Source organism: Urocitellus parryii, chromosome 1 (assembly GCF_045843805.1).
Source record: "Urocitellus parryii isolate mUroPar1 chromosome 1, mUroPar1.hap1, whole genome shotgun sequence".
Lineage (NCBI taxonomy): Eukaryota > Metazoa > Chordata > Mammalia > Rodentia > Sciuridae > Urocitellus > Urocitellus parryii.
The window spans coordinates 128,408,966-128,434,574 of record NC_135531.1 but is presented as its reverse complement, the minus strand read 5'-3'; the positions used below and the strand labels follow the sequence as shown (position 1 = coordinate 128,434,574).

The following is a 25,609-nucleotide window of genomic DNA, read 5'->3' as shown; positions in this document are numbered from 1 at the left end:
ACCAGCCTCTTACCCAGGCTTGGAAAAAGCCACCACGTGATGTCGGTCTTCCCTGTTTCTTCCCACTGGAAGCCTTAGTGTCTTTATCTACATGTGAAAACAGCAGAATCCTTCTTACTTCACAGGTTTGTGAAAGGATCAGGGTTACAAACGCATTCTATGAGAGGTTGTCTTTCCTCTTAAATATGGAGGCAACAGACAGGTTAGGGCTTCCACTTCTAGGTGCTCTTAGGCTTCCAAGGTGTTATGGTTTGGATTGGAAATGTTCCCCAAAGAGCTCATGTATTGAATGCATGGTCCCTAGCTCAGCAAGGTTCAGAGGTAGGGCTTTTAGGTAATGTTTGGAATATGAAGGCTTTGACCTCACCAGTGAATTAATCCATTGACAACTAAATAGACTACTGGGGGGTGGCATCTAGATGAAGGAAGTAGGTCACTGGGGGCATTCTCCCCGGCTCCTTCTTTCCCTCCTTTTGCGTAATCCCTTTCTCTCCCCCTCCCCCCTTCCTCTCCTCCCACTTGGAGCCTGCTAAACCTATATAGACTGAACCTCTAAAACTGTGAGCCAAAATAAACCTTTCCTCCTTTAAGTTGTTCTTTTCAGGTATTCTTTACCTTCTTCCAAGGCCATGAAGCTGGAAAAGTTCTAAGCACAAACTGAACCCTGACACCAGTTGTGGCTTCCAGAGAAATGAGGATGATAATAAATAGGTGTAAAAAGAGTTAACAACACACCCTTTAAGCAAGAAAAAAAAAATAAATCAAGAGGGACAGTCACAATTGAGTGGACTGAGGAGGAGCCATGAGGGGCTGGACCATAGGGCCAGGAGAGAGCAAGGGACCAAAGGGGTCAGGGTCCCCTTTCTCAGCCCCGGGAGATGGAGAGGAACGGAATAGGCTGTGTGTAGCAGCTGCCAGAGGAAGTTTCCACCCTGGCCAAAGCAGCTGCTGCTCCTCTGCCCTGGTGTGGCCCGTGCTTTGTGATCATGCTTATGACAGGCACCTAGCGGGACAGCGGCGTCTGCTTCAAGGACATGAGCACCGAACGCAGCCGGGACACATCTTTGCACTGCTTGCTGCTCTTGGGGTTGAAGTCACAGAGCTGGGCCACCTTCTCCCACTCTGTGCCTGGAGTCTCCTCCTTGGATTCCTTCACGAATGCCTCCTCAGATGCCCTGCAGATGAAGACGGGGCAGATGTTTCATAGTGGTCCACCTTCTGATGCCCTGCTCCCAGCCTACTTGGGGACAATTTATCCACAGATTCTCTCCCTAACCCTATACTCTGTGACCTCAACCCCCAGGAACAGCTTTGTCATAAGAGGAAACCTAAGGCTAAGGATGTAGCTCAGTGGTACAGCACATATTTAGCATGCATAAGGCCTTGAATTCAGTCCCTGTCACCAAAAAGAGAAAAGAAGTAAAGTTTGGTCCTGCCTCAGGACCTTTGCACTTAATTTATCACCTCTTCCTGAAAGTTTCTTCCTCCACATCTGCTTATGGCTTGTTGTTTCATTTCATTGAGTTCCCAGCACAGGCCTCACCTCAGAAAGTTTCTTCCAGTCTAGGCACTCTGCATTACCTCGCCATCTGAATGGAGTTCCCAGCCTGGTGATCCCAACACTTCAAGGCCCTTGGAGAAACTAACTCAGTACCTCAGCTATGCTCAACATTTCCAAAACTTTAACCTAGGGAAGACATTGACTACCCATCCACCTTACTGAAACATGGCTCAGTGTTGCTTTATTAGTGTTCTCCAGAAAAGGGTAGTGTGAATAGAGACCCTTTTTAGCCTGAAAGGATCATCAACTCTGTGGAGCCACACCTGGGGATTGGCATTCTTACTTTTGGTTGGAATCACATTAGGATACAAACTGAATTGGTCCCTTTTTCAGAAGTTCTTGGTAGTTTAAAAAGCTGCTGATCAGGCTGGGGTGCAGTGGCACATGCCTGTAATCCCAGCGGCTTGGGAGGCTGAGACAGGAGGACTGCAAATTCAAAGCCAGGCTCAGCAAAGCAAGGCGGTAAGCAACTCAGTGAGACCCTGTCTCTAAATAAAATACAAATAGGGCCGGGGATGTGGTTCAGTGGTTGAGTGCCCCTGAGTTCAAAAGAAAATCTGCTTATCAGGTCTAGAAGTATAGCTCAGTGGTAAAACACTTGCCTAGGTGAGAGAACGTGTGAGGTCCTGGGTTTGGTTCCCAGCACCACAAAAAAAAAAAAAAAAAAAAAAAAATCAGCAGTAAGGGACAATAGAGAAACAAACAGTAAATATAGCTGAGGGATAAAATCTAAACATGAGTGACATTAAAAAAAAAAAAAAAACAGTGGAGAGAGCTGGATCTGTGTCCTTTTTGGCCTGCAGGAATCCTTTCTGGAGACCTCCTTTTTTTTCCTTGAAACCCCCTCTGTATCTCTAGGCTCCTAGCTTCCACCCTGCTGATCTGGTTCCTGGCTGACAATCCAGTAAGATGGCTGGTGTGTTCTGTGTAGAGTCTGATGATGAGAGGAGCTATCCCAGGAACTGCCCCCCTTCAGGATCAAGAGATTTCCTTCTGTGGCTGGGGTTGTGGCTCAGTGGTAGAGTGCTTGCTTTAGCATGTGTGAGGCACTGGGTTCTACTCTCAGCACCACATAAAAATAAATAAATAGAATAAAGGTATTGTGTCCATCTACTATTAAAATATGGGGGAAAGAAGAGATTCCTTGTGTTCTCTGTGCTCAAAGTGTGGTTCATGGTCCAGGGGCATCAATGTCACCACGGAGATTATTAGAAATATGGAATCTTGAGCCTTATCTTGGTCTTCCTGAATCAGAATCTGCATTTTTCAAGATCCCCTGGTAATTCAAAGGCACATGCAAGTCTCAAAAGCTTCTTCTCTCTTTGGGATCCTCTTGCATGCTCTCTGGGCCATGTTTTTGGGCTGAACAGGAGCACCAAGTCCCTGTGGAATTCCATAGCACCAGAGCCTATGGGACATCCTCTTCCCCTGCTGAAAACCTCTCATGGCTCCCTACTGCTTTCGGGATCAAGTCGAAGCTTCTTAGCCTAGCATAACAGGCACTTTGCAATACCCAGCCGCAGCCCCCAATGATTGCCACAGAGCAGCCACTGCAGGCAGCTAGGTAGTTCCTTTCTCTAGGCCTTTGCCCCAGCTAATTCTCACCTAGAATGCCCTGCCCTTCCCCTCCCCACCCAGTGAATTCCTTCTTGTACTTTCAGATCCAGCTGAAGGTCACAAATCTCTGAAGCCTGTCCTGGCTTTCCCAGCAGAGGGTGGCTCCCAGAGCTTCCTGTGTCCTTCCACACATGGCTCTTATCACAGCGTTCTCCAGTCCATGAGCAACTTGGGAGACAGACTATGTGTGACCTATTTCTATTTTTTAATATATATTTTTAGTTTTAGATGGATATAATACCTTTATTTATTTTTATGTGGTGCTGAAGCTCAAACCCAGTGCCTCTTACATGTGAGGCAAGGGCTCTACCACGGAGCCACAACCCCAGCCCCCCTGTTTCTATTAGACCAGACACCGGCATAGGGTAAGTATCAGTGAGCACAGGACAGATGGAAGAGGGGACAGAAGGAAGAAGGCAGGCTGCTGTCCTGCTGGAACCTGCGTTTTATGAGCAAAGGCTTAGCCCAGGCAGCATCAGAAAAGGCCATGGCACACCCAGAGCAAGGAGTGGCTCCAGCAAGAACAGCAAGTACTTGGCACACTCACATGTGTCAGACAACACTCAGTTGAATCACTGCATTTTTGTCCTTGGTTTCAGAATCGCAAACACCACCCTCCAACCCATCACAACCAATCAACTGAGACTGGCATGAGAGGAAGCCTGTTTTCCATGTCTACATTAGTCACAATACTAGCTAGACACCAAGTCCAGAACCACGCATGATAGGGGACCGTGGTGGTGTGGGTGGGGCTCATGACCAAAGTCACTGCATTGGGGGTAGAGGGCAGGGATGGGTATATACATAAAAGCATCTCTTATTCTTTTGCCTTCAGTACCTTGTGTTTGTTTTGTTCAACAAAGACCCCTTCAACCCACCCACCTACCCACCCCAAGAGGCATCTCAGAGAGAAGAAACCAGGGCTGCTTTGCCCTTTGCCCCTCCTACATGGCACATTCTTTTCTCTGCCCTCCCCTATAGGGCTCTCTGATTTGGCAAAGCAACCTCCAGTTTGCTGGAGAGACCGAAGTGAGGGTTAGCTTCCTGCTCTGATCATTGCCCTAAGCCCAACCACATTGATTTATATCCCACAAGCAAAAGACTCCAGAAGTCTTGTGCCAGCCACACGCCCACCTGGGTCCCTCTCAAGATCCCTCCCAGCAGAGAAGCAAAGGAGACACGTACACATAGCCGATGATATCAGCATCTGGCTGCTGGTAGAATGCTTTGTCAGCGATCCTTGAGGGAAATGTTAGGAGAAGATGTTAGGTGGAGAAGGCCAGACAGGCAGGTAGAGGGTTAAAGAGAAAGAGAGAGCATTAGTACCTCCCGTGGGAAGTGTATTAGGAAGCACAGTTTGAAGGCGCAGCATAACCCTAGAGGGGATCCTCCACCCTGACCACGGTGCTTTTTCTGAAGCTCAGCCTGATCATATTACTCTCCTGTTCAAAAACCTTCAGTGACTCCCCATTGCCCACATCTGTGCCCAAAGCCCTCCCAGTGGGACTCCCCCATCTGTCCACTTGCCATCTTTTCCAACACTCCCTGACCCCCTGTGACCCAACATGCCTCATCTTTTCTTTCCTGCCAGGCTGTTCCCAGGTGTAGAATCCCCTTCCCTACACCCTGCCCTTTTATTCCTGATGAACTCTTAGTTGTCCTCCAGAGCCCAAGTCTCCAGACACAAGAATTCTTCCCCAGCCTGTTCCTGGCTTCCCTTGTATGACTTTTGGGCGGAGGGCCTCATGGTATTCAAGTTCAGCTGTTCCTGCATGGTTCTCTCCTCTGAGCTCTCTGAGGACATAGACCAGCTTCTAACCTGTTCTCTTGGCAACGTCCATGAGAAGGACATCGGGTGGCCAACAGCTTCAGCTGAAGTCTTTGACCTGACTCTCATTGGTCTGTTTTGGATCCTGTGTCTATGCCAGGCCCTGTGACTGTAGCCAGGAGGAGGGATGCGCTTATGCCATCTGGCATGGGTAAAAGTCCCATTCCTTGACCTCTGCATTAGGGTCAGTCCCATACAAACCACAGGGGCTGCCGTTGGAACAGCCTGATCCCACAGAGGACGGACAGGGCACCCTTCCTGCCGGAAGCTCCTCCTCATCTGGACCCTGGCATGCTGCAGTTTTCTGAACACAAGGTGGCAGCTTCCTCGAATGTGTCTTTCCCTTCCTGGAAGGTCTTGTACCTTGAAGGGAACAACCTTAAAGGCAGTCTTCATGGACAGCAGCCAGTCTGAGACCATTTCCACACAGGTGTTCTTTGGTGGACAACTGCTATCTTTGCCTGTCTGTCCTCTGTGGGATCAGGCTATTCCAATAGCAGCCCCTGGGGTTTGTATGGAACTGACCCTAATGCAGAGCCCAAGGAATGGGACTTTCACCCATGCCGGACGGCATAAGCGTATCCCTCCTCTTGGCTACAGTCACAGGGCCTGGCACAGACACATGATCTAAAAGAGACCAATGAGAGTCAGGTCAAAGACCTCAGCTGAAGCTGTTAGCCACCTGATGTTCTTCTCATGGAGATTGCCAAAAGAACAGGTTAGAACCTGGCCATCTTTGCCCCCCACTGGAGGGCTGTGTGCCCAACATGGAGGAAAGCAGAGCTGAGCTACAGTAAAGGTATGTACCCATTGACTTCATGGATGATATTGTGCCTACAGTCCTCCCACTGGCCTTTTCAGTATTACAGGCCACTAATTTCCTTTTATCCTTTAGTCATTCTAGGGAGCAGTGCTATAACAGTCAGAATCCTATACCCAGGTTGGTTCTTCACTCTCAGCCAGGCCTGTGCGCTCTGACCTAACCCTGGATGTGGAGGGCCCAGGGCTAGCAGTTGGCAGCTTGGCCCCTGGACAGTCTGGCTCCAGGGCCCTTGGAGATCTGCTGACTGACAGACCTGTGTCCTCTCTGTCATGGAAAGGTGGGGAGGGCTCTGAAGGATTCTCAACTCCACAGGCAACCAAGGAAGCACCCTGGGTGCATCATCCTCCTTCCTGCATGTTCTTGCCACCAAATCACCCATCTCAAGACTCTCTGACATCATATACAGCTCCCCTCACTGTCCCCACAGCTTACCTCAATCCCCATGCTCATGTTTCCGTAGTTCCTCTCATTTCCCCACGGCTCTCCGCTGTCTCTTTGGCCCCCCCTTGTGTCCCCATATCTCCCCTCATATGCCCATAGCTCCTCTTATATCCCGAGAACTCCTCCATGTTCCTAGGCTCCTCTCACCTGTTATTGATCTTGTTCTTCTCAACTTGTTCACTCTGGCGCTGGTTCCACTCTTCCAGGTCCCTTTTGGCCTTCTCCCGCCACTCCTGTTCTGTCACCTTAGAGGCAGCATCTGTGAACCCAACAAGAGAACGAGTGGCATCTTTCCAGTGCCCTACGGCCCAGGCTGCCCCTCCCCTTGGACCCTGGCAGGGCCCACCCTCACCCAGATCCCACATTAAAGCAGTGTGGGCCTCCACCAATCCCATGACTTCCCCCCCACACCATGTTCCAGCACCAAGGCAGCCAGAGCTCAGCTCCCAGTCAACCCTGCCTTTACCTAGCTCTTGCAGCCGTTTCTTCTGCTCCTCTCTCCATTTGCGTATGCTCTCGGGCTCCTGAGTCAGCCTGTCAACTTGGGCAATTGCAGCGTAGCCATCAGCAGGGCCATTAGCTTCCTACGCATAAATACACCAGTCATGTACCCAGCCACATCTGCCCACTGTCTCTGCTGCCCCTCTGAGTACCAAGGACACAGACCTCTCACATGAGGACACCTCAATAGTTTCAAACAACTACACACTTGTCTCCTGTGACTATTCCCTGCCTTTGCACTTGCTCGCCCCTTTGCCAGCAACTCTACTTCCCCTGTGTGACCTTAGGCAGGTTAGTCAGCCTCTCTGTGCCTGGCCTTTGTCCCAAGACCAGCAGCACTAATTTATACCCAACCTTCTTCATCATAAAATGGGCTTGGGGCTGGGGTTATGGCTCAGTGGTACAGCATGCGCCTTGCACATGTGAGGCCCTGGGTTTGATCCTCAGCACCATGTAAAAATAAATAAAGGTATTGTGTCCATCTAAAACTAAAAAAATATTTTTTTAAAAAATGGGCTAAATAGGGGCTGGGGATGTGGCTCAGCGGTAGCGCGCTCGCCCAGCGTGCGTGCGGCCCGGGTTCGATCCTCAGCACCACATACAAACAAAGATGTTGTGTCCACCTAAAACTAAAAAATAAATATTAAAAAATTCTCTTTCTCTCTCTCTCTCTCTCTCTCTTTAACAAAAAAAAGGGGGGGCTAAATAATAATGCCCACCCCAATGGGTTGATAGAAAACTGAATTTAAAAATGTAAAGAAATTGGCACACAGTGAATCCCTTATTACTATCATAAAAGTTGCTTTCTATTATATATTATATATATTATATATTATATTTCTATTATGTTGACTGATAATTATTTAATTGAAAATCACCTCACTTTTTAATGTGTTTATTTGTCCATCAGAATGTCATTTTTGTGTCAGCAAGGACCTGGTCTGCCTTGCTTATTGCTGTGTACCCAGAGCCAGCACAGTGACTGGCACACAGCAGACGCTTAATATATTATTTTTTGGGGCAGAGGGAACCAAGGACTGAGTCCAGGAGCATTTAACCACTGAGCCCTTTTTTATTTTGAGACAGAGTCTAAGTTGCTTAGGACCTTGCCAAGTTGCTGAGGCTGTCTTTGAACTTGCAATCTTCTTGCCTCAGCCTGCCAAGTGCTAGGATTACAGGCGTGTGCCACCATGCTCGGTTTACATATTTGTTGATGAACCAGCAGCCCTCAGAACAGGACAGCCATAGCCAAGCCTATGTAGTGGTGAAGAACTTGGACTCTGCAGCCAGACTGCCTGGGTTTGGATCCCATCACTGATGTGACAGGTATGTGTATGACCTGGGCAAATTACTGAACCTTTCCCAACCTTTTTTCTTTTCTGAAAATGAGAATGATGGCAAAAACAACCTCTCAGAGTTGCCGTTGTGATTTGATGCAACAGTACTTGTAAGACGTTTGGAAGAGTGCCTGGTGAAGAGTGACGGCTCAATGAATGGCATTTGGAACTATTACTGTTATTACTTCTCATTTTATAGGAGAGGAAACAGGCCTGGAAGGTGGAACGATGTAGTAGCTAGAGTTTCAAGTCCTGGCTTTGTTCACTTCTCCCAGCCTCCTACCCCATCTAGGAACAGAGTGGCTAGAGCTGGGGACAGAAACCTTAGGGTTTGTGAGCTCAGCAGAAAGGGGGCACCCTCTGATCTGGCAAAGCCAGAGCCCCTCCCCTTTTTGATTGAACTGAGCACAACCCCCTCTGGCCTGCTGCATGCTCCACATTCCTGTCTGCAGGCATCCCCCACACCGCCTCCAACTTTGCTGCCACGCCTGTCTCCTGACACTTCAGCCTGCAGTCATCTCCCCTTCTTCTCTAGCTGGTGAAATCTTACTCCATCCCTTGAGTTTCCCTGCTCAGGAGTCACTTGCTCTGGGACATTTCCCAGTGACCCCAAACGCATCCCCACTCTCTGCACACAGGTCACAGCCTCCTCCACTAGACCAGGAGCTCCTGGTGCAGGACAGGGCCTTGTTTATAGCCCCAGAACCGTTGTTTTATCACTTAAATACTCACTGACCTCCACCAAGCCATCTGTACAAACTGTTATGATTGCTTAAACTATTTCCCATGGGTCAGTGTCTGGTGTGCCCTGTCCTGTGGTGCCCACCAATGCCCTCAGCACATAGTAGGTGTTCAGTAAACAGTGACTGAATGGATAAAGACCCACAGGAATCTGCAAGTGCAGTATTGGGAGAAGGAGCTTGGTAAATGGTTTTGCTCAAGGGGTGTGGGCAGCCAGAGGGAAGCAGCAGGCAAATGGAACAGCTGGGCTGTCTCCAGTGGTCTGGGGAGCAAGGAAAGGGCAGGGCCCAGGGCAAGCTGCCAGGAATTAGGCCTTGCCCCTAGGTGGGGCAGCTGGGGTGCCCCCTTACTCCTCTTTCCTGCACAGCACTAGCTTCAATTCAGATTCTCTCCCAGCATTCCAAGGGACCTTCAAAGGCCACAGAGATTCCTAGGTTGATCACTGTTGGCTACTCTGCCCTCCTTTGAGAATAGGCCTGCCTTGAAGTCCCCACTCCTGCCCTACTGAACTTTTCATTGGCAGACAGCTACACTGCTTCTTTTTTTTTTTTTTTTGCTTTTGTTACAGGGGATTGGGTAGAGGGCACTTTACCACCACTGAGCTGCAGCCTCAGTCTTTTTTGTTTATTTGTTTAGTTTTTGGTACATGGGATTGAACATAGGGGCTCTTATCCCCAACTCTTGTTATTTTTTATTTTGAGACAGGCTCTGGCTATATTGATTAGGGCCTCACTAAGTTACTGAGGTTGGCCTCAAACTTGCAATCCTCCTGCCTCAATCTCCTGAGTTGCTGGGATTACAGGTGTATGCCATCATGCCAAGTCCCAGTCCTTTTTATTTTTCGTTTTGAAACAGGGCCTCACCAAGTTTCTAAGACTGGCCTCTAACTTGTGATCCTCTGGCCTCAGTCTCTCAAGTCACTGGAATTATAGGTGTACACTGTTACTTTATGAGTGTGCATTTACCCAGGTGCTCTTTTTATCTTCATGACTTTTAATATTTTATTTATTTTTATGTGATGCTAAGGATTGAACCCAGTTCCTCACACATGCAAGACAAGTGCCTTACCACTGAGCCAAAACCCCAGAGCCCTTTCATGGCATTTATCTCTGTCTGAAATTATTTGTTTCTGCATAGACTATCCATCTATCCCCTCCAAGAAAATTACTTCCACAAGATCAGAGAAATTTGAAATAAAAATAATGTGAAGACATCTATCTGACCATCAGCCAATTCCCACACTTTCTTTTTTTTTTTTTTTTTTGGTACCAGGAAAACTGAACCCAGGGGCGCTTAACTACTGAGCCATATCTCCAGCCAGCCATTTTTAAAATTTGAAGCAGGATCTTGATTAGGGCCTTGCTAAGTTGCCGAGCCTGGCTTTGAATTTACAATCCTCCTGCCTTAGCCTCCCGAGTTGCTGGGATTACAGGTGTGCACCACCATGCCCAGCTCCAAATTCCCACTTTTAGCAAACATGTTCCAAATCCTTTCTCTGTGTTAGCCCACATGGGTATTCAAAAGACATCTCAAACTTTGCTTTGTTTTTTTTCCTCCCCAAACTTGCTCTCTGATCCATTGCCTTCCATCATCTCATGAAAAGGCATCACTGTCCCCCCTGTTGCTGAGATCATAACCTATGTTTGCCCTTGATTTTTCCTGCCTTCCCACATCTAGTCCATAAGCAACTCCTGTTGCCACAATCTCTAAATTATGCCACAAATCAGATTATGAAAAAAATATCTTAGACTCTTCACTTTTGCAATAAATGTCCAATGGGTGACTAAAAGAAGGATTAAAGACTTGGCATCTCTGTCTCCATATTGCACCTGTTTCCTTTGCTCTGAGTGACTTTATATTTCCAGGAGCAAAAGGTCTGATTGATAAATGTCTTATGAAGAATCAAAGCTGCCCATAACCACGGGCCACAACAATGTTCTATTCACCCACAAGGTCCACCTGACCAAGCCTGAGATCCAGATGGATCATACCATACCTGCTTTGGCTGCTGTGAAAAGCCTCCAGCTATGAAAAACCCCAATCCTTGCCCACATCCCCCTTAGTATAAAGATTCAAAGTCATTGTCAGCTCCTTGAAGAAAGGGCTAAGAATGTGGATCCCCTTGTCTTCCCAATGTAGCTACACCAATTAAAGTTCTTTACATGGCCAGGTGTGGTGGTGCATGCTTATAATCCCAGAGGCTTGGGAGGCTGAGGCAGGAGGATTGAAAGCTCAAAGTGTTCCTCAGCAATGGCAAGGCACTAAGCAACTCAATGAGAACCTATCTCTAAAAAAAATACAAAATAGATCTGCGGATGTGGCTCAGTGGTAGAGTGCCTCTGAGTTCAATCCCTGGTACCCCCCAAAAAAATTATTTTCATGCTTTTCACCATTACTTTTCTGTTTGGCTTTGGGAGTGAGTGGTGGGCCTGACTGGTTGATCCCTAAAATCAGAACTCTGGCCTAGAACTCCAGTAACAGGATCACTTCCTACCTTCTCTCCCTCCAGCCCCTGCCACTTTTGACCTGGATCCCAGCTGGTCTCCCTTCTTCACCCACCAAAATGATCCACACACAGCCTAAATCTGATTATATTATGCCCAGCTTAAAAACTTCTGAAGGCTTTCCACTGCAATTAGAATAAAATCCAAGTCATCTGGTCTACCCCTGCTCCCCTGATTTTTGTCCTTGATCAGCACACACTTGCCATACTGCCTCTTGAACAATGTTGTACTTTATTGGCCTCCCACTCACCATAACCACTTCTTTAAGCAGTTGCTGTATAATCCACCCTCCCTCTGCATCTGCACATCCTTGAATTCAAGTAAACACTGATCCTGTACTATGCATCTAGGCCTACAATAGTTGCCTCTATACTCAACATATACAGAGTTTTCTTTCTTGGCATTATTCCCTCAACAGTATAACACAGGGGCTGGGGATGTAGCTCAGTGGTAGAGTGCTTGCCTGGCGTGCTTAAAGCCCTGGGTTCAATTCCCAGCACCAGACACACACACACACACACACACACACACACACACACACACCATAACAACTGTTTACACAGCATTTACCTTGTATTAGTTATTATGAGTCATCTATATCTAAAGTGATAATGGAGGATACATGTAGGTTATATGCAAATATGTCACCCTTTTTATAGAACTTGAGCATCCGTGGATTTTGGCATCTGCCAGGGGTCCTAGAATCAATCCCCCTAGATTCCAAGGGACAACCATATTGTATTTTCTTCATAGCACTTATTGATATCTGAAATGAGTTGTTTACTATCCGTCTCTACCCACCCCCCAAATAAGTAAACTCCATGAGGACAGAGACTGTCTGTCTCTATGGAATCCATAACAGGAGGGCCTGGCTGTAGGAGGATGCTAAGAATATTTATTTATTCTCCACTGAGTCTGGAGATGTGGTTCAGTGGGTAGGGCCTAGCACTGAGTCTGGAGATGTGCCTCAGTGGGTAGGGCCTAGGTCCTGTTTTGATCCCCAGCATGATCAAACAAAAAGAATACTTAATTAATTCATAGATGTTCAGCTTTGGGGACAGGGATGAAATAAGATAGCCCATCGTCTTGGAATTTGGGAGGGGAGTCCTTCACAGATAAGGACCATGGCTGGGGAATGTGATGTAACACAGGCCATGTAAAGAATGGAGACAAAGGACAGCATGACCATTCCTACCTGGGGGCAGAGGACAGCAGGAAGGATTGGAGAAGTGCATTCCAGGCCAAAAGCCAGCATGTAGAAGGACCACATGGGGCAGGTGCCTTTGGGATACTCTAAGTACACAGATGCTACCAGATATGGAAGGAGATGGGTGCGAGAGGTGGGCTGGAGAAGGGCCTCTGGGCAGGCATCTCTTCTCATTTGTGTCCTTCAAGGCCCACCATCTCCAGAAAATCTGACCAAAAATTATAAGGTTCCAGAACACCTGCAATTAAATGTTCTTTGATCTTTACAATTTTACATGGAGAGTTTTATTATCCTTGTTTTATAGGTAGGGAAACTCTAGCTCCAAAGTGCTAAAGTCACCAAGTCAGGAAGTGACAGAGCTGGGAATATCCTTGCCAAGAGTAGCTAATAGGGGCCTAGTATAATGGAACACACCTGTAAGCCCAGCAACCCAGGAGGCAGAGACCAAAGGATCTCAAGTTTAAGGCCATCCTCAAAAACTTAGGGAGTGACCAATGTGATTCTACAATATGTACACTCAGAAAAATGAAAAATTATATCCCATCTATTTATGTGCATTCTACTGTCATGTATAACTAATTAAAACAAATTAAAAAAAAAAAACTTAGGGAGACCCTGTCTCAAAATAAAAAGGGTTGGGGTTGTAGCTCAGTGGTAGGGCAGCCCTAGGTTCAATTTCCAATACCAAAAACAAAATTAAGAAGAAGAAAAAAAAAAAAAAACATGAGGGATCAAATTCATTTCTCTATAGCATAATTTCTGTGCTTCATTTTTGTTTCCCTGATGAATGCACCGTAGAGACTGTGTCCCCTTCCTTCTCTGCCCCTACACCCCACCCACCCTCACCTCTCTCTCTTTCACATGTAGCTGGATAAGAAATTTATAAAAAGTTTTCAGAGCTACATAGCACCTTTCTCAACAGACCTGTGGGGGCAACAGGGCCTTGAATCCGTATTTTACAAATGAGAAACCAGGCTCTGAAAGGTTAAATAACTAGTTCAAGTTCATTTAGCTGGGAAAAGCCATATAATGAAATCCAGGTCTTCTGACTTCATCCAAACTTCTACTGCTGACTGCAGTCTGGGCATGGGCATTCCTCAGCCCCTGGAGCAGCTGCACACACATCTGGGGCCCACTCAGTGTGATCCACAGTGTGAAGCCTGCTAAGCTGGGCCCACCTCCTCCAACCATGTGCTCACCAGCAGCAAGGCCCACGGACGTGCTCTGGCTGGAACTAAGCATGGCTCTTCTGCTGCCAGGAACACCAGTTCTGCACCTTAGATCCTCTGGGCTCTCCTGGCACATCTCTCTGTGCAACAGGATTCATGGGGCTTTGGGTAAGCCCCAACTAAATGTCTTTGCACAAGCTGTTCCCTTAGCCAGGATAACCCACACCCCCCTGGGCAGCCTCAAAACCCATTCCCAGCATTCTTTTCCTGTTGTGTTCCCTGACTTCATTGCAAGCTCTGGTGCGTGAGCCTGGATTCAATCTATGTAACTGGAGCGAGCAATTAACCTCCTCATGTAAAATGGGGATAATGAAAGAATCTGCGTCCTAGGGTGTTGGGAGGATTATGTGAGTTAATCCTTGCAAAGCTCTTGGATGGTGCCTGACCCATAGGAAGAATTCAAACTACTAGTTCCCTCTCTTCTCTCTCTCTCTCTCTCTCTCTCTCTCTCTCTCTCTCTCTCTCTCTTTTTAGATGGGGTCTTGATATGTTGCCCAGACTATCCCAAAGTCCTGGGCTCAAGCAATTAAGTAGCTGAGACTATAGGTGCATTCCACTGTATCTGGCTCTAGAAACTAATTATTTGAGGACAAACCCCACACTGGATTTGCGCCTACATCTACCTACCACCCCAGCAGCACAGGGTGTTGCACTCAAAGAATGTGAGTTAATCAAGTGAATGGACAAGTTACTGATTGTAAAAGTGATGTGGAGGGTGCAAGGAAGCATTGAAATCGCATCAGAGGGACTGGGCTTTAAGTCTCTCTCTGCCACTCACTGGTGCATCACTATTGATAAAGTCCCTTTCCTGGGTAATTTGGATTTTAAACCTGTTACATGAGATTAACAAAATCCCACTCAAGGTGCAAAAATGAGGATCCCATGAAATGACTGACATGGAAACATCCTGTAGTCCATAAAGGTGCCAATAAAGGATCACATAGTTATTGTAGTCCACTGTTGCAATGTGACAAGGGCTCCACACATGCTAGTCCTCATTGCACCATGATCAGGAAGAGCACAGAGTCCTGAGAAGCAGTTTCCCAGTTCTTATTTTCTGGGCTGCTCTAGATTCATTTCCCTGCCTTTCCCCTTACCAGTGAGTTTTGGGGCCACAACTGGACTTTTCCTTAATCATTTGGGCACTCCAGGTGGAAAATAATAAGGTCATTGCCAAGAAGCTTGTCAGCTCATTGGTCACTAGTAACTACAGAAAGACTCTGAGCTCCTCCAAAGTCCCAGAGAGGAAAGGAGTCAGGGATGATTAGGACTAGAAGGCAACAGTCAGGACCACGTTGTCTGAGCCCAGCTTCTTGGCACCCCTCTCCTGAGGGATTCCTTTGCTGGGCACTGCCTTGAGAGCCTCTGTGGACCATGGAGGTCAAGTGTATGCTGTGACTCCAGGGAAGGACTGGAGGATAAGGCATATCCATCTTCAGAACTGATAAGCTAAACCGGGCACAATGGTACATGCCTGTAATCCCAGCAGCTCTGGAGGCTGAGACAAGAGGATCACAAGTTCAAAGCCAACCTCAGCAACAGTGGCAAGGCTCTAAGCAACTCAGTGAGACCCTGTCTCTAAATAAAATACAAAATAGGGCTGGGCATGTGGCTCAGTGATTGAGTGCCCCCTGAGTTCAATCCCTGATACAAAAACAAAACAAAACAAAACAAGCAAACAAAAAAAACCTACAAAAAATAACTGACAAAATAAGCCAGGTGTAGTGGCACAAGCCTTTAATCCCAGCAGTTTGGGAGGCTGAGACAGGAGAACTGCAAATTCAAAGCCAGCTTCAGCAATTTAATGAGGCCCTAAGCAAATTAGCTAGAACCTGTCTCAAAATAAAAAGGACTGGGGATGTGGCTCAGTGGATAAGTGCCCTTGGGTTCAATCCCTGGTTAAAAAAAAAAAATCCTGACCAGCTAAAGCTAAGCTAAACTGAGCTGCTGATTCCTCTAAAGAGCTCAAAGGAGGATAATAGTAATGTGTGGTAGAGAAATGGAGAGAGAATTTTTGCAGGAGGGTGGAAAGGGGGAGAGTCCTGTAGGCACTTTCTGTCCTTGTACCTATTCCTAGTGACGCCAAATGGAACTGAAATAGGTATAAGCATGTTTATCCCTAGACCACAAAAGATTAAAGCACAAAATCTCTGCCCAGACTGGGTACTATGGTGCAAGTTTGTGATTCCAGCAACTCTAGGAGGCTGATAGAACTTTTTTTCCCCCCTGAATTACATCCCCAGTTCTTTTTATTTTGAGACAGGGTCTCACTAAGTTGCTGAGGCTGGCCTTAAACTTGTGATCCTCCTGCCTCAGCCTACCAAGTAGCAGGGATCACAGACATGCACCATTATATCGAGCTACCCAAGACTCTTAAATGCTTTTTAAAGTTACACAGGCCCAGGCATGTCCTCTGAAAGGGCAGACCAGATACTGATATTTTCAATCCTAAAGAATTTTCCAGGGCTTACCACTTGTAATCTAGTGACTGTGACTGGCCAGTTCCAGGAACAGAGGGGTAGTAGAGTACAAAGTGTATCAATCAAGGATCAGAAGATGTATGTGAACAGGGCATGGTGGTGCATACTATAATCCCAGCAATTTGAGAGTCTGAGGCAAAAGGATCACAAATTCGAGTTGTGAGACCTCACAGCAACTTAGCAAGACCCCGTCTCAAAATAAAAAATAAAAAGCGCCAGGTGCAGTGGCGCACACCTGTAATCCCAGCAGTTCTGGAGACTGAGACGGAAGAATCGTGAGTTCAAAGCCAGCCTCAGCAACAGAGCCAAGGCGCTAAGCAGCTCAGTGAGACTCTGTCTCTAAATAAAACACAAAATAGGGCTGAAATGTGGCTCAGTGGTAGAACACCCCTGAGTTTAATCCCTGGTGGTAGTAGTAGTAGTAGTAGTAGTAGTAGTAATAATAATAAATGAGTAAATAAATAAAAAGAGCTGGAGCTATAGCTCAGTGGCAAAGCACCCCGGGTTCAATCTCCAATACAAAAAAAAAAAAAAAATGTAGATGAGTTGAAGCAAGTTGGAATTTTGTCATTAAGTTTCTGAGTGACTCATCTCACCTGGGACTCTCCCCTGCCTGAAAGGATTCTAGGATTGCACCGATGTGAAATGATTTACAGATCAACATGCCTGAGGTCATTATTACTAGCAGTGAGAATAACTATCATGAGATTGGGAAGGAGCCCCAGGGTTCCTCAGATCCACCAAAACTTGCAAAGTAGGACTAGGGAGGGAGAAAGCAGGGGAGCTAAATCAACCAAATGAGGAAAACTCCAAAATTGGCTGATTTCCTGTGTGATTTTGCAGAACTCACTTCACCTCTCTGAGCCTCAAGTTCTTAATTGATTGAAAACTAAAATTTCCTTGCTCATAATATTCTAGCTGCTCATAGTATTCTAGGTATTTTTAAGCTTATCTCCAGGTCCAGGACTACTTCAAAGTCCTTTTAAGTGTGCCTAGAGGCTGATGATCTAAGTTTCAAAGATCTAACAAACTGAGGGAGGAAATGGTCATTGTTTGCTCTGTCAGCCTCAACTGGACATGAAGCTGCTAAAGACCCAGAGACTGACTTTTCTAGCTTGCTGAGAGTTGAGTAATTTTCCAGAAACAGAACTTGGCTAGTTTCCCTGTGTAAGGTACCAGCCCATCCCACTTACATAAGAAAGTATTGTTTGTTCTCCCAGAGGATTCAGGAGGCCAGCTCCTCCACGGGGCGGGGCTCAGGAGTCTCAGCTCAGTGGCAGTCACAGGGATCAAGGGGCTTTGACCCAATGTGCGTGAGAATTAAGGCACATTCAGTGGAGGCATAGCCCCAGCCAGGCATGAGGCGGGGTTGCAGGGTAAGGACTGTGCATCTGTGGGGTTCTAGGAATGCCACTGTACTGTGGGTCCTATCAGAGTAAGTATTCTTTCTTTCTCTTTCTCTCTCTCTCTCTCTCTTATTTTGTGGTCCTGGGACACTATACATTGCATTACACCCCAGCCTTTTCTTGAGACAGAGTCTTGCTAAATTGTCCAGGCTGGCCTCAAATTTGTAATCCTCCTGCCTCGGTCTCACGAATAGTTCAGTCTAAATTCTGCTAAACCGATTTGTGGGTATGTGAGGGGAGGGATTTAGGAGGATGCAGGGAGAAGCAATCTCATTTTGTTGTTTGTTTTGCAAGGTTGGGGATGGAACCTAGGACCTCACACATGCTAGGCAAATGTTCTACCATTGAGGTACATTCCCAGTCCCTAAAAATCTCTTTACAGATTTCCCCTCCCTTTTTGTGGTATAGGATCACTGAAAAAAAAAATTGCTTGGGGGGAGGGGATACTGGGGACTGAATTCAAGGGCACTTGACCACTGCCACATCCCCAGCCCTATTTTGTATTTTATTTAGAGACAGGGTCTCACTGAGTTGCTTAGCACCTTGTTGCTGTTGCTGAGGCTGGCTTTGAACTTGTGATCCTCCTATCTCAGCCTCCAGAGCTGCTGGGATTACAGGCAGGCAAGGCGCCCAGCAAAAGATTTTTTGTTTTTTAAATACAGTGAAAATGAGTGCCCTTTTCTTATTCCCCTGGGTCCCAGGCCCCATACCCCAACGCCCAACCCTATTCTCAGGGCCAACCATTGTTAATAATTGGTACATATCCTTTCGGATATTTGGCTTGAACATTTTAAAATAAAAAACAGGACTGTACTGTGCATAATATTCTACAAGCTGCCTTTTTTCAGTTATATATCATGGGTATCTTTGTATGTCCACAATATGAGAAATTCTGATTGCCCTTTGTAACAATGGTTGGCCTTTCAATCTCTCTATCTAAGGCCCTGATGATGGGCACTGAGGTTGTTTCCAGTTTGTCTGCCATTATAAATAATCCTGCAAAGATTTGGAATGTAGAAACAACAAATAAACAAAACACAAGAATCTGGATGTCTTTCTCCAATTATTTGCTTAGGAAAGATTCCAAGAAGTGGAATCTCTGGTTCAAAGGATCTGTCTAGTTAAAGTGCTTACATGTGTGGGTGATGGCCACTCAGTTCTGCCTCCCCCCAGTGGAATGTACTGAGGCAGGGTCCTGTACTCCCTTCATTACATGCAACTGTGGGCCACTTTTTCTCTCCCTCCTAAAGCTGAATATCATCATGGTCAACCCAAAGCTAATCCTCATCAATCCCTGTCTCTACAGGTCCTTATTCTTTACCCCCTCCCACTTCATAACAAGAAAACATTTCAAAACCTTTCTCTACATTCCCAATCCAATGAATCAGACATAATGAACAGAACAAGGAGCCTACCAATGATGGTGTCATGAGTCACTGGGCCCTGGGCTATCAGTCCCCACTGCAAGACAGAATCTTGCTTACCTGAAACACGTCTCCATTAACAGTAGTCCCCATGTCTTCAGAACCAGCTAGAAAGAGAACAAGCAGACAGTATCACTCATTGTTCAGCTTAGAGCAAGCATACAATGGCTCCACCTTAGCGCTGGGAGCCAATCTCTCTATATGTGGACCCCATACAGGTAAACATAATAGATACCCAAATAACTATGGCTCAATCCCTCACCTCACCCTACAATGAAGTGGTTAACCATCCATTTTACAGATTCTCAAGCACAGGCTCAGAGAGGCTACATGATTAGCCAATATCACCCAGACAATAATGCCTCCTCACCCACCTGGAGTTACTTGACCAACAGTTGTGTGGCAATGGTCTGATTGTGTGTGGAGCCCATGCCTGCTGAGTGGGCGCTGAGAGGAGCACCTTAGGGCGGGAGCTACCAGGGGCAAGGAAGAGAGGAAGCTACTCATACGCCTGTCCTGGGGAACCTTGAGGAACTGCTCTACCTGGAAGAGCAGGAATCACAGTCCCTACTGCGCAGCACCTGGCCTATTTTTTCTCTCTACGCCTCTTCCAGAAGAATTTTATTTTGCCTTCTGCAGTGACCCCTCCCAGTCTTTTGTGACATCCAATTAGTCACAAATTCCTGCAGCTTTTGCTGGAACAGTGACCCTCAAATTTGTGTTCCCACTGATTCCCTGAGCCAGGGACTTCACCATCTCCCTCCTACACATCTGGTTTGGTCTGTCTGCCCTGCTAGTGGCAAACACCTGGTAAAGTATAACTGTCTCTTTCTCTCCTTACCTTCGTCTTCCCCAGAGCCACACATGGGATTTGCACCTTTGTAAGAGTCAATAATTGGTTGTTGAATAAATAAATGAATTACTTTTTTTGTTTGTTTTCAGTGCTGGGTATTGAACTTAGGAACTTGAGCATGCTAGGCAAGTGCTTTACAGCAGAGTTACATCTCCAGCCCTCTCTCTCTTTTCTTTTTTTTTCTTTTCCCCCTTCTTTTTAAAAGACAGAATGAATGTGTGGCTTTTGTTCATTCACTGGCTTCCCTAACTCCAGCTTTACCCTCTCCCATCCCTCTTTCAAACTCATTGCCAGGGTGGATATTTTGAAAAACATAGACTTGTTTATGTCCCTCCTCTGAGTAAAAGATAATGGGATTAAACCAAGAAGAAATCCACTTCCCCGGACCACAGGGGCCTAAAGAGTCTGCTCCTGCTTTGGGGACTTTGCAGGTACTGTTCCTTTGGCCTAGAAGCCTTTCCTACATATTCCACATGGGCTTCTCCCTCACTCCCCTGTCTCTGCTCAAAAGTGGCCTTTAAACACATGGCTTCCCTGATCACATCTCATTCAGCCCTCAGGCACCAACTTCTCCAGTGGTATTTGCTTTAGAGCAAATATAGCCTGATAAGTTCACTCGTATATGTGTTTATTTTCTGTCTCTGCCACTTGAAAGGACCCTTCATGAGGACAGGGACTTTGTTTTATCCTCAATAGGGCCCAATATCTGGAACAGTGCACAACAGGGATTCAATAAATAATTGGTAAATAAATACATTTAACCCTGGAATACAGTTCATGAGGAGCTTTACAATCTGGCTCTGCCATTTTATCCTGACTCACTTCCTAAAGAACCCTTTGTTTAGATCCATTCCTTCTCCAAAGTCCAGTTTACAAGTCACCTCTTCCAGGAAGCTCTCGCCTACTACCTTGCTTCCCTCGGCACTGAGAGAAAGATCTTACCTCTAGGGTATGCCAGAATATTGCATAGCATCCCCCACTCTGTTGTGCAATTACTTGTAACCCCCTGAATCTGGGTACTCCCTTTCCAGAATGTAGCCTATCAGCTCTAAGGACTCCTGATTAAAATAGGCAAGCAGTAACTACTGGCTAAATGAAAATTGAATTGCTCTTTAGCGGTCTACTATAATGTGCAAGGCCTCTCAGAAACTGCAATACTTCCTAGCAAAGTGCCATACGAGGGTGCAGGAGGTTACTACAGATGGACAAATAACCCTGTATACCAAATCGGGCTGTGAGCAGAAGCAATCGTGCTTTCAGCCTGAGGACTGAGATACTTAAGCCCATGGCCATAATCCTGGGTTGATATGAATTATAATTGACTTTACTGAATCAAGCAGTGATTGATTTTGACCCGACCTATGAGTCAGCTGTCACTGCCACATATTCAGATAGGATTTCTTCTGCAAATCAGCATGAGACCAGTGAAGTTTCAGAGGCAGCATCTTCTGCAAAGATGCTTCTCCCGGGGCACCTCCTCTACCAGGGCCCGACATTGCCAGGGTCCATTCACAATGATGCAGGCCTGTACTTAACAGCTTTTTGGAAAAGTTGCCCCCCCATCCTCCACCCTGACCAGCTCATTTAGACCTTTCATCTGCAGGTAGCTGCCTGGTACCCACCTTGGCCTCTGGAAATTCTCTCTGCCCCAGGCTCTCAGTCTTGTGAATGTCCCTCTGGAGATGTGTTTTCAGCCTCTTTGAGAATCCACACCCACCCACACAGAGCATTGCCAGTATCTATTCCCACAATGCTCTCTGATTATTGCACATTTATTATCATGGGTCTGCAATCAGAGCCCAGCATAACAGGAGTAAAGCATATCCAAGTCCCAGGGATAAACTCCCTCAGATGCCTGGCCCATTTTTGGAACAAGTTTAGAGAGGGTCCAGAACATTCCTGTGAGCTTACTGAGGCCCAGAAGGGGAAATGGGCTTGCCCAGAACCGATGGGCAAGTCACAGCCAGGCCTGCCGCCCAGAAAACTGGGTGTGAAAATGTAAACCTCTGGGCCCTGCCCAAGGCTGAGGAATGGAAACAAAGTGTCTATCACTCAGGCTGGTCACAGATCCAGCCTGGGGAGAAGATCCTATGGCTCAGGCTCAGCCCTACACCAGATACCTCTTTCCCCTTGTTCCCCAGGAGCCTCTGGGAGCACAACATCAGGACACTCAGCATAGGGACTGCCAATCAAAGGATCCGTCATTTAAGAGAGGGTGACTACTGATTGTGGTTGGAGCCAGCTTCTGCCCAATTCTCAACAGGACAAGGCCCATTTTCTCAGCCCCCTCCAGCGTTAATCAGGGGAAGATGGCCTGTTCACTGCTGCCTGTCTTAGAAGGGTCAGATCAGTTCTATTTATGTCTGGCCACCCACTGAGCCACCATCAGGCAACACCTCCTTGCTCCCGAGATCACCACTCAAGTGGGCAGCTGAGCATTTGTAGCCTCAGCAGGTTTGAGTTTGGGAGATGCTCAGAGGGCTGTGTCCCTGGCAGCCGCCTGGAAGAGGAGAGCACATTGCTGTTCCTCTCCCTGTCATCTCTGGTCTGAGGCCAATCTGTGGCCCCACCGTGTCAGCCACAGGTGACAGGTTTTATAGCCACCACAGGTTTTATAGCCACCAGGCTATAAAACCCAGGAGTCCCATCTGGGACAAGCCACAACTTCCAGTCCCTTCTGATGACCCTCAGCTGAAATTCTACCTGCCCTTTTCTCTCATGGGGTTCTGATAACATGAGGCCTCTTGGAACCAACCTACATTAGGGAATGGGCTGGTCTCAAGGAGGAAGTGTGAACAAATGAATACCATTGCATGAACTTGGGCAGGCATTTCTGAGGAATCCCCTGGGACAGGGTAGGGTCCATGCTGAGGGGCTAGGAGCCACTGTTTCAGAAGACCTCTACTGCTGGCTGGGCTCGGGTAGCAAAAGACACCTGCCTCCTCCCCCACATCCAAAGGCTTCCCACAGCATTTGAAAGAACATGAAACAAAAAAGAACAGAAACTCAGAGCTGGGAGGCCTGGAATCAAATCCCAGATCTATCACTCATGCTCTGTGACTGGGCAAGATACTCAGACTCTCTGAGCCTCCAGTTTTTCTTTCTTCTTCACCCTCTACCCATGTTGGGGATTGAACCCAGGACCTCATATATGTTGGACAAGCACTCTGCCACTGAGTTATATACCTAACCCTGTTCATTTTTTATTTTGAGACAGAGTCTTGTTAAGTTGCCGAGGCTGGCCTCAAACTGTGATCCTCCTTGCCTCAGCCTCCCTAGTAGCTGGGATTACAGTCTGGTGAGACCCTGTCTGGCTGCTTCCAGTTTCTTGTATGTTACAAAAAGCTTGTTATATTTCTCATATCAAGCGGATACAGAGTCGCTTCAACTACTCAGCCACAGGAACTGTCTTACTCATTTCTGTATTCCCAGTGGGGCTTGGCATATTAAGTAGGTACTCAACCCATGTTGAATGAAAACAAACAGGACTGTTGAAGAGCTTTGTAAATAAATAAATATCTCCAAAATGACAATAATAGGAAGCAAAATCTGTATGGGATGTACTCGTGAAGGTGATATCTACTTTTTTACTAACTATTTTAAGAAATTGGTTTTTTTTTGGGGGGGTCCAGAATTAGAGTAGGAACATTGTTGATAAATATGATATCGCAGGGACCAGGCTATGAATCCTGAGTTCTGAAGTCAACTACAATAGCCCTGGACCACCTTTGGAAAATCATTAGGTGGACAGAAACCCCTGAGGGGCAGGAACACTTCTGACTGATGCCCCTTTGTGCCCCTGGCCCAACCTCAAGAGTTTTTTGCAGAGCCAGGCACTTGGAAGACAGTGTGGTCAGAGGGAGGGGTTTAGCGTCTGACAGAGATGGGTTTAGTCCTTGATTTACCCTTACTAGTTGTTTCAATAGCTTTGTTTCTCTCCTTTTTTTTTTTTTTTTTTTTTGTTGTTGTTGTTGTTGTTGTTACTGGGGAATGAACCACTGAGGTATATATCCCTAGGCTTTTTATTTTTTATTTTGAGGCAGGGTCTTGCTAAATTGCCTAGGCTTGCCTTGAATTAATGATTCTCCTGTCTCAGCCACCAGGATTACAGGTGTATGTGACCGTGCCCAGCTAATAGTGTACCTTTAGAGCCTTAGTTTTGCTGGCTCTGAAATGGGTTCAATAATGTGTATGGAATTCTTAAATGTAATTAACATGCCTAGCTCAGTGGCCAAGGGAAGATGTGTGGTCCCCAGGGAAGATTTGTGATTTCTCAGAGCCCCATTATTCCCTGTTTTGCCAGCTGTGTGAAAGCTAAGGCTAGGGAACAGCAGGTCTGCATTCTGCCCACACCTGCACCACTTAACTGGGAGCCTGGATCACTCAGGCTATTAGAGGACTCAAGAGGGACTCTTAGAACTGGGCAGGCAATGAATTCCAGAGCCAAGCAGTGGTGAAGTTGGCCTTGGAATAAAATGTCATGAGCGAATTCCTGTCCCCAGAGTCAGCAGATCCCAGTCCCAGGAGAGGCCTCCTCTCATTCCCCAGCTCAGAGATCCTAGAGGTGAATCTCCAAGATTGCTCCCTAGTTCCCCAGGCCCTCTGCTCGCAAACGCACACAGCCCCCGGCCTGCTTTTGGCTGGCCTATCCAGATCCTCGTCACTCTCCCCAAGACTCCTTGGCCGGGTTTGTGAAGGGCCTGGACCACGGTCCCCGGGTGACAGGTTCAAGGCCCCCAGCTCCCAGGCCACTGCGCTGACTCACCCCCACTCGCGGGTCCCGGCTGCGCGGAGGCCACCTGACTGCCGGCAGGTGCCCCGAAGCCCTCGTCATTCTCTATGCCGGCGATCTCGCTCTCCTGCTGGGCCAGGAAGGCAGCCGCTGGGTCCTCCTCAGTCGCCTCAGGGGCCCCGCTCTCCGACGACGAGAAGAAGCCAAAGTCATCAGCCATTTTCCCGGCGTCTCTGCTGAAGCCTCCGCCTGGCTCTCGGCTGCCCGGCGCTTGCCCCGCGCTGTGCCCGGCGGCCGCGACACTGTCACCCAGCCGCCCGGGGGAGCCGGCCTGAGCGGAGACGGGCTCGGCGCGGCGGCCCCGCACTTCCTCTCCGCCACCGGGCGGGGCTCGCCTGTCACTGCCGCTGCAGGCGCCGCGGCGGGAGGAGCTGGGAACGGGAATGCGGTGATGTCACCGGCCGAGGGAGGGTGCCCGCAGGACGACGGGGAGACCGCCTTGCAGCTGCCACAGGAGGGCGGCACAGCACAGCGCGCGGCCTGAGGGGCGCGACTGCCGGGACGGAGAACGCCGTCGGGCAGCCTCCGCTCGTTTCCAGGACACCAGGATCAAAACAGATCCTGCCGGTCTCCGGGCCAAGTGGAGTGGACAAAGCGGCCAAACAGCGCACACTGCCGCGACAGGAGGAGAGTCCGGGCCTCCAAGAGGGTGGAATCTGAGCTGACGTTACTAATAATTAATTCTGCAAAAGTTTGTGTGTTTGTTTTTGCAGCGCCGGGGGTTGAACGCAGGGTCTGGTGCAGGCTAGGCAAGCACTGAGCTACACCCCCAGCCCTTTTTATTTTATTTTGCTAGTTTGCATAGAGAGGTTCTCACTAAATTACTCAAATCTCGAATTTGCGATCCTCCGGTTTGCTGCAAGCG

The 25,609-nt window shown here is 47.5% G+C and overlaps 1 protein-coding gene across 1 annotated transcript; it reads right to left on the bottom strand.

Moving 5' to 3' along the window:
- Positions 1 to 674: 674 nt before the first annotated feature.
- Positions 675 to 25,101, bottom strand: Cltb (clathrin light chain B). The gene is made up of 5 exons (XM_026398215.2): positions 24,718 to 25,101; positions 19,160 to 19,206; positions 6,737 to 6,854; positions 6,418 to 6,529; positions 675 to 1,175 (listed from the first exon to the last, which is right to left on the bottom strand). Exons 1-5 carry the CDS (start codon positions 24,902 to 24,904, stop codon positions 1,004 to 1,006), a joined length of 636 nt encoding a protein of 211 aa, XP_026254000.2. The 5' UTR covers positions 24,905 to 25,101; the 3' UTR covers positions 675 to 1,003.
- Positions 25,102 to 25,609: the final 508 nt, after the last annotated feature.

Excerpts from the sequence above, each read along its gene's own strand:
- Cltb (XM_026398215.2), bottom strand. The coding sequence starts at position 24,904 with ATGGCTGATGACTTTGGCTTCTTCTCGTCGTCGGAGAGCGGGGCCCCT. Across the intron at positions 19,207-24,717 it reads GCCGGGACCCGCGAGTGGGG|CTGGTTCTGAAGACATGGGG; the intron begins GTGAGTCAGCGC and ends TTCTCTTTCTAG. Across the intron at positions 6,530-6,736 it reads GAAACGGCTGCAAGAGCTAG|ATGCTGCCTCTAAGGTGACA; the intron begins GTAAAGGCAGGG and ends TTGGGTTCACAG.